Below are 7,919 nucleotides of genomic sequence, written 5' to 3' on the forward strand. Positions count from 1 at the left end.
AACGGCGGTTTTAAACCGCCGCAAAATCAAATGTTGGCTGTTTATTAGACCGCCATGGATATTGGCGCCGGGAGATGATTCCGCAGCGGTTTTCAGCAACCGCTGGTATAACTGCCGCTGAATCAGTATTTTGCGGTAACTAATTTAGCGGCAGTCTTAAACCGCCGCGATATACATGTATTATAATTCAGTTCATTTTTACCGGCGGTTTCAAACTGCCACAATGTTCAGACATATTCCTATTAGAATTGTTTGCGGCGGTTAAAACCGCCGCTAATTTCAATACAATTTTAAAAAAAAAATTTAGATTTTCCTTTTAAAAAATGTTGATTTTTTTTTTAATTTTAAAGATACATTTGGTTTGCTGATAGCCTTCAACATGATCCTACAAAATCAATCCACAAAGAGTTCTTTTACCCAATCTCTAGTTTTACATTTAGAAATTGCAATCATGATATAATTTAAGCATTTCTCTTCCTATAACTAATTACAAAATTATAGAAATTACAAAAGAGAAATAACATAGTTTACACATGACCAGTATTGGTGGACAGAGTCTCTTCTTTTCCTGCTAATAAAAGCAGTGTTGATTCCTATGACCATGACGTACCTTCTCTTAGGAGTTGATTAAGTTGCTTTTATATCTTCTGATAGAGAAGCGCTATTGCGAATTGACTCCTGAGCTGCCTTTGCAGAAGCTAACTCCGTATCCAAGTTTGAAATAGTTTTGTCCAATGTTCTACATTCAACAGAATCTCATAAGCTTTGAAATGAAAATTTAGCAGCACACAACACAACAGCATCATGGTATATAATTTACTGATGGAAATTAAATATACAAGACAGATTTTCTATTGAGCTTTTTTTTTCCTTCATCGATGAAGCAAAACAATTAATGGATACAAAAAACGAGCTAAACCAATTTCAAAGTTCATAGAAAGAAAATTCAGAATAAATCAAACCAAAAAGAACAAACCATAAGTGAATACTAACAAAATATCCATAATAAATGATAAAACCACAAGGATGTAAATTCCATGTTTTCTCTTTGCTCACGCACCCACACAAACATTTATGCCATAAGAAAATTTGCAACCAAGCCCCTTACTATGGATCTCAATAAAGTATAAGCCAGATAAAAGTAGTTACCTTTTGTCAAGGCCCTACAGTTACAGTTACAGCCGGTAGGCCTTGTGCCTGCCAATGGGAAAAAAAAAAGAAAAAAAAAAAGAAACAGGTTTGTTTAAAAAGGAGGTGGACTTGTAAAATTATCATAAAAATATAAGCAGGGTTGGACTTGTAAAATTATCATGCAAATATAGTTTTCCATGAAATCTTCTGCTTTATTAACAGATAACTTAAACATCATACAAATTCAACAATTGCCATTTGGTGCCTATTCTTAAGATTATGTTGTCGTTATTGAGATATACATAGCTATCCTAGTCCAATTAATTATGGAGTTTTTACTTATTACACACAACAACATAGACCAAAGTATGTTCTGGTTCTTGAAATTCACAAAGGATTCATAATTGTTAATTTCATTAGCTAATTAATTACTTGCCTTCAATCCGCTGTTAATTCCATTTTGAGTCTATTACAATTGAGATCTTACAATGGCTTGCAAGAAGACGTAAACAAGAAAAATCAGGTCCCAAAACTTGGGAAATGCATTATGTAGTTACCTTCCATCGGGTAAGTAGCGACGGATGGTAAAGGGTATCTTCCACTCTCGAAGCTCTTCCATAGCAATCTAATACATTAAGAGAATAAACAAGAGATTATAAATATGATCTAGGTAAAAGTTCAAATAAATCCAAAGCTAGTGCAATCAAACGACTGATTAAGTAAAAGGAAGAAACCACAGAGGAGCTCAAACAAAATATGTATCTTCAATAATTAATATAACGAAAATAGTTGGAACTAGACCTATGAAAGAATGCTCAGAACTAGAGGAAATATCAAAGCTGTTGGCAGCACATTAACAAATAAGGATAACATAAGAACAAAGAGAATGTGCAGCATGGCATATTCAATGCAAACAAACCTGCTCCAAATAACTTATAAAATTCTACTCATTGCAGATCAAAATAAAATCCATAGTTCTACATTTCTATATTAAAATAACCATGTCATCATCAAACTGAATTAAAAACTATAATTTATGGTGTAATATCTAAAGTTGAGAACTTATATTTCAAGGGAAAGGCTAGGAGAAGGCATGCAATGACAGTAAAACTTGTTTACATGCCAAACATAAAAACAAGAGAAACACATGGGACGTGATAGATCAAGATAAACCAATGTCTGGTGAAATTTGAGCTACTATATGAACAATCTATGCATCTGTGTATTAGCAACTTATTTGTACAACTGTATAACAAACTACAGGGCAAGAACCTAAATACTATAATATGCATTTCAAGGATATCGAAATTGACAAAAAAAGCATTAAGGTGGTCAGTGTCGTGAAGATTCTTAATGAAATGTTAGGGGATATGACCACACTAACACATATTTGGAGATCTAATATTTGTCATCTAACATAACAAATTCAGCAATGAAAACACTCACAAAGTCACAATGTACTCAAATATCGTAACATTACAAGAAGAAAGCAAAGATCAAGTAAAAAGAACATAAAAGTAAGTGTATTACCTCAAGTGGATCAGTTTCTCCCTCCAGTTCCACCATAACAGGAGCATTCATACTGCCATTTAAGAAGGAGCATTTTATGTCATCACAAAGAAAAAAATAATAAGCAAAACCTTAACCCTAAGGTTAATTCTTTTTCATCTTCTATTTTCAATTCTAACTGCAAAACTACCATCTCATTTTTTTATCCCCAAATCTGCTTACTGATTGCAAGATAAACGAACCATGAGATGGCATTCTTGTGGTAAATATTGAACACAACAAATTCTTTCTAAAGCTACACAGACCCTAAATATCAGGGAGTTAGAATGAAACCTGATTTGGAGAACACGGGTACCCAGAATCCGGGCACGCTCGCACTTGGTCATGTACTTCGAACTCTTTCGAGGCCACTCCACTGGTTGTTCATCTTCCTTGTCATCGATCTCAAGAGGCTCTCCAGTTATGTCTTCATTTTTATTGTTATCAACATCCTCCTCTGCCTCCTCCTGCCCATCAAAATCAAAGAATCCACCAATAAATTTCATTGAATCATTCAATCCCATGTTCCATAACCATATATACTTGTATAAATTAAAAACAGAAAGCACAAATCAAATTCAGTACATTCAAATCCCTAACTCTAAAAAGACACAATTAACCCCAACTAATAGGAGATATAAGGGGAAACATGGGTTTCATGAACTGTGGCGAAGAGGTGAAAGGTCGACGCCGGGGAGATAAGGACGGATGGCAGCCGCGCGACTCCACAACCACACAGAGGCACAGGGTGGATCGGAGATTAGGGGTTTCACACACCGTGGATGAAGGAGTATGGGTTTCATGCACCGTGGAAGAAGCACGAAAGCACGACACTAGACAGAGGAAGATGGATTTAGTGGCCAATCGGTGAACAGGGCTGACCCAGAACACGACGTAGGGTTTGAGAACGTCGTTCTTCCAGTTCACATTTTTTAGGTGCTTGGCTGAGACGATTGTGAGGTCCAGGTCAGCCGATTTCGACGGAGGAAGCCGTGATGACGCCATTCGAGAAAAGAGGGAAAAGGAACCTAGGTATCTCTCGACTGAGATAGAGAAGAAGAAGAATGGAGAGTTTCGCTAGATGTAACAAAGAAAATGAAAATGAAGATTGGAGTTTTTTTTCTCTAATAAAAATTGGGTTTTTTTTTTTCTTTTTATCTAATATAATAAGATAGATGATAATTTCGACAGTTTGTTCCAAATCTGCCATAAATCAAATGATATGGTGGCTGAGGAATTAAACCGCTGCAGCATAGTGGTATTTATTTAAACTGCCCCAAATTTATCGCCGCTAACTCCCGCTTCTGTTGTAGTGTAACTATAGTCTAATGGTTAAAATTAAAGTTGTGCGTAAACTATCTTATTATATGGCATAAAAGTACTTTGATTCTCTACTAGTTATAATCAAACTCGCTCGTACTCAACTTGATCAGATATATAAATATAGTTATAGAAGAAAAATAATAAAGAATAAAAAAATAACTAATATATATGTGGGTAGATAACTAATAACAGGGAGTGTGTGCATACATATTAGTATATTACATACAGACAGATCAAATATACATGAACAAAACGAGCTTTCGTGAAAAAAATGTTAGAATCGACACTTTTAATAAATAAAAATAGAGAAGTGCTTAATGATTTAAATACAAGAAAAAAAAAACGCTAGTCATTTAGCATTTTTCTTCGGTGATGAATCATACCTCAAATCATACATATTCTTTCTAGTATAATTTGATCATGTATTAACTTTTGTGTGCATTTCAATAAGTTATATATATATATATATATATATATATATATATATATATATAATTAATGTCAAACCATGCAAGTTGGTAGTCAACTAGTCACCCAAAAAAAAAGCATGCAAGTTGATATAGTTTCATAAAACAACTCTTATTATATACAACAAATTCTATAATTATTGGGAAAAAACTGGTAATGTTGAGAGAAAATAAAATTAACCAATTTGATCCTCAAAATTTTGGTAGACATGATTCTGAATTTATAATCTTAACTCACATTAACCCTTGAGCTGATTTTCGTTAACGACGTGTTGATTTGGTGCATTAATTTGCTGTAATTTGGATTCCTCCCTCAAATTCTATGTGATCGAGACTAAGCTTTTAAAAACTTTATTGCTGCTCTTAGACACCCAAATTTTATAAATTGAACTTGTTATTGTCGTTTTTGTAAGAATATTGAAAAGCCAATTAAATTTATAAGAAGTCTAATAAATTTTAGCCACATAAAATCTATGCAAAAATTTAAATTTTAGCAAGTTAACATGTAAAATTAATACATTATTCACAAAAATTAATTCAGAGCTAACATGAATTATTATTATAATTTTGGAATCTAAATTGAACCAATTATAATTTGATGGGACAATTTAAATTTGACTTCAAATTTTAAGCACAAAATTGAGTATTAAGTCAATCATCGGAGTCTAAACCCAAGAAAAAAAAACAATTATTCTCTCAGCATCGTGGGATTTGTTTTGTTTTTTATCCAAATATTTTTGTTTTTATCTAAATATATTTTGATAGTATTGAACTAAACCACTAGAAGGTCCATTCCTCTTTCTCCAAGTAAGTTTATTAAAATCATGATAAGTTTATTGCCTACTAGTTCATATGGTATATCTCTTTTTTTCTATTTTAAAGGTCTTAGAATTTAAATCTTAGAAATTGTAATTGAGAAAAAAATATAATAAAATATGTGAGGAGTGTATAAAAATTCTAATAACATATCATGAAATTATTTTTTAAAATTTTTTTTTAATTAAGTTGAAATTATTACTTCGTTATGACCATCAAGGTCCTAAAAATTGAAATGGACAAATTTTTTTTGGACTAGTTAAATAATATTTCGTGCGTGCTTATAAAAGATTAGAGATTATTGGCCGAGTTTATCCTTTGTTATCTTTAGTGTGAGACTGTGAGCAATAAATATAGGATCGTCGTCTAATAGTTTCTAGTTTTTAGTAATGTATGATTAAATATTTTATTAATTGATATTATTGTAGGTTTATTTTTTAAAATTAATTCAAGATTGAACTTTAAGTTTTTAATCAATTGAAATGTTCTTTAATAAAAAAAATTATTTTTCTCTTTTTGTGGTGAAATAGATAGTCATCATCATAGTAATAATAACATGTAAAAGGTCCCATGTTGTTGGAAAATAATTGAAATGGACAAAACTTCTTTGGAATCGTCAAATAATGCTTCATGCTTCTAAAATTTTTATTTTCGCTTTTTGTGGTGAATAGATAATCATTACATATAAAGGGGGCCCGGCCAATGCTACATTGAGAAAATAATTGAAATGTACAAAGATATTTTAGAATAATCTTAAGCTGAATATTTTACCTAAGATTTTATAATTGGTATTATATAAAACAGTCTAGTTATATATTCAAGTGTTTTTGGTAATTAAATCTAATTAAATTAGTCTAAACTTAACAAAATTATTTTAGAGTAAAGTATTAAATTAGTCCTTTGAATTTGGGTATAATCTTATTTTGGTTCTTAAAGTTTAAAGTGTTCTATTTGAATCCAAAAAAGTTTTATTTAGCTTCAATTTAGTCCTACCGTAAGGTTAAAGATAAATAATTAACGAAATGTCTTACATGATAGCAGTATAAGAATAAAGTCGATAAGTTGGAGAATAAGTACAAGCTCTAGAGGCACAAAATCAACCGTGGATGCATCAATACAAGTATTTAAAATTTTTTTTAGTTTTATAGAAAATATTTCATTTTAATTATAAGAAAAATGATAAATAAATGTATTGATGCATCCACGGTTGATTTTGTGCCTTTGGAGCTTGTACTTATTCTCCAAATTATCGACCTTGTTCTTATACTGCTGTAATGTAGGACATTTCGTTAATTATTTATCTTTGACCTCCGGTGGGACTAAATTGAAGCTAAATGAAACTTTTTTTATTCAAATAGGACACTTTAAACCTTAAGAACCAAAATAGGATTACGCCCAAACGTAAACGTAGAGGATCAATTTAGTACTTTACCTTTATTTTTATCACATTAGTATGTACACATGTGTTTCAATAACGCAAAACATATCCTTCTTTGTGTTTATTTTGGCGTTCTTTTGTCTTCGCATTCTTCCTATTTTTTCTGAGTTCTTTCTTTTTCTTCTTCGTGTGTTTTCTCTCAATTGTCATTCTTTTATTATTGTTGTTGTTGCTGTATTTTTTCTTTTCCTCCTTTTAATTGAGGTTCATTTGAATACAGAAATAAATTCGATGTATTTTTATTGATGATTGAGTCTTTTGACTGTTTGCTCAAAATTGAACTAATTTCGGTTTAATTGTGAATTAATTGAGGTTTACTTGATGCTGCTTATAAGTATTGACCAAATTTTTTATTCCTTAAGTAATTTTAGTTTATTTCTTAGTTTAATTGAGGTTCATTTAGATCCAGAAATAAATTGTATGTGTTTTTTATTGATGATTGAGTTTTTTGACTGTTTGTTTAAAATTGAACTAATTTTGGTTCATTTGATACTGCTGATAAGTATTGACCAAATTTTTTATTCTTTAAGTAATTTCGGTTCATTTCTTAGTTGTATGAGTTCTCTTATTTTTAATAATAAAAATAGAAAGTATACAAAAAAAAAAACACAAAATTGGTGCATATAACATTATTCTCTATCAAAAGAAAAAAAAAACAAAATTTAAAAGAGAAAAATAAATATATTAATTAATTATTAGTTGAAAAAATTAGTCATAAATTTTTTAATTTTAATTTCCATGGCTAATTAATTATCCAATACATATGCTATATCATATGCTGCTTATCCTATAAATAGATATGAGATGAGCCATCACACTCACAAGTCACACCACAAAAAAAGGCAATAGAAGTGAAGCTTGAGAATGATGAAGCCAACTCTTGCTTTTCTCTCCCTTATCTTCCTCTTTTTGGTATATATGCTTTCCTTTTCACTCATTCTTTCATACTTTCGATTATAATAATGTGCACTTCGTTATCGTCTTTATTTAACTAATTTCTTCTCGCCTTCTCCTTCTTTAACACCAATAACCAATCAAATCAATTGAAGTAAGAATAACCCATCAATTCTATATATGTTGCAATAAAATTCAATATTTTGTTGTAAATTAAAAAATTTTATTATAGTAGTAAAAATAATAATATAAAATATATTATTATAATATATTTTATTTATTTATTTTTAATTTGTTATCCT

At 30.5% G+C, this 7,919-nt stretch overlaps 3 protein-coding genes and 1 long non-coding RNA gene across 10 annotated transcripts in view; 2 read left to right on the forward strand and 2 right to left on the reverse strand.

The window, feature by feature from the left end:
- LOC107628901 (organ-specific protein S2-like) overlaps positions 1–7,919 on the forward strand; it is a 36,720-nt gene that overhangs the window by 1,632 nt on the left and 27,169 nt on the right. The gene's annotated exons all lie outside the window — the stretch shown is intronic.
- On the reverse strand, positions 608–1,218 carry LOC110269919. The gene is made up of 2 exons (XR_002358764.1): positions 1,150–1,218; positions 608–739 (listed from the first exon to the last, which is right to left on the reverse strand). It is a non-coding gene; the product is annotated as an uncharacterized LOC110269919 (long non-coding RNA).
- Positions 1,662–3,203, reverse strand: LOC107632292 (DNA-directed RNA polymerases II, IV and V subunit 6A-like). Its single transcript, XM_016335989.2, has 3 exons — positions 2,974–3,203; positions 2,662–2,713; positions 1,662–1,756 (listed from the first exon to the last, which is right to left on the reverse strand). The coding sequence occupies exons 1-3, from the start codon at positions 3,201–3,203 to the stop codon at positions 1,685–1,687; spliced, it is 354 nt and encodes a 117-aa protein (XP_016191475.1). The 3' UTR covers positions 1,662–1,684.
- Positions 7,498–7,919, forward strand: part of LOC107628902 (organ-specific protein P4) — a 5,035-nt gene continuing 4,613 nt past the window's right edge. Inside the window, exon 1 of one of the 2 annotated variants that reach the window (XM_016331534.2) lies at positions 7,498–7,635. In XM_016331534.2, coding sequence (XP_016187020.1) covers positions 7,588–7,635 — 48 coding nt within the window. In that variant the 5' untranslated portion in view covers positions 7,498–7,587. The remainder of the gene's footprint in view (positions 7,636–7,919) is intronic. The other variant, XR_001617877.2, reaches the window with a different exon arrangement.

Source organism: Arachis ipaensis, chromosome B03, assembly GCF_000816755.2.
Source record: "Arachis ipaensis cultivar K30076 chromosome B03, Araip1.1, whole genome shotgun sequence".
NCBI lineage: Eukaryota > Viridiplantae > Streptophyta > Magnoliopsida > Fabales > Fabaceae > Arachis > Arachis ipaensis.

What these genes read in the sequence shown, in the direction of transcription:
- LOC107632292 (XM_016335989.2), bottom strand. Translation starts at nt 3,203, where the DNA reads ATGGGATTGAATGATTCAATGAAATTTATTGGTGGATTCTTTGATTTT. An exon ending in ACCCGTGTTCTCCAAATCAG is followed by an intron (nt 2,714 to 2,973) that starts GTTTCATTCTAA and finishes CTTAAATGGCAG; the next exon opens with TATGAATGCTCCTGTTATGG. An exon ending in GAGAAACTGATCCACTTGAG is followed by an intron (nt 1,757 to 2,661) that starts GTAATACACTTA and finishes TTAATGTATTAG; the next exon opens with ATTGCTATGGAAGAGCTTCG.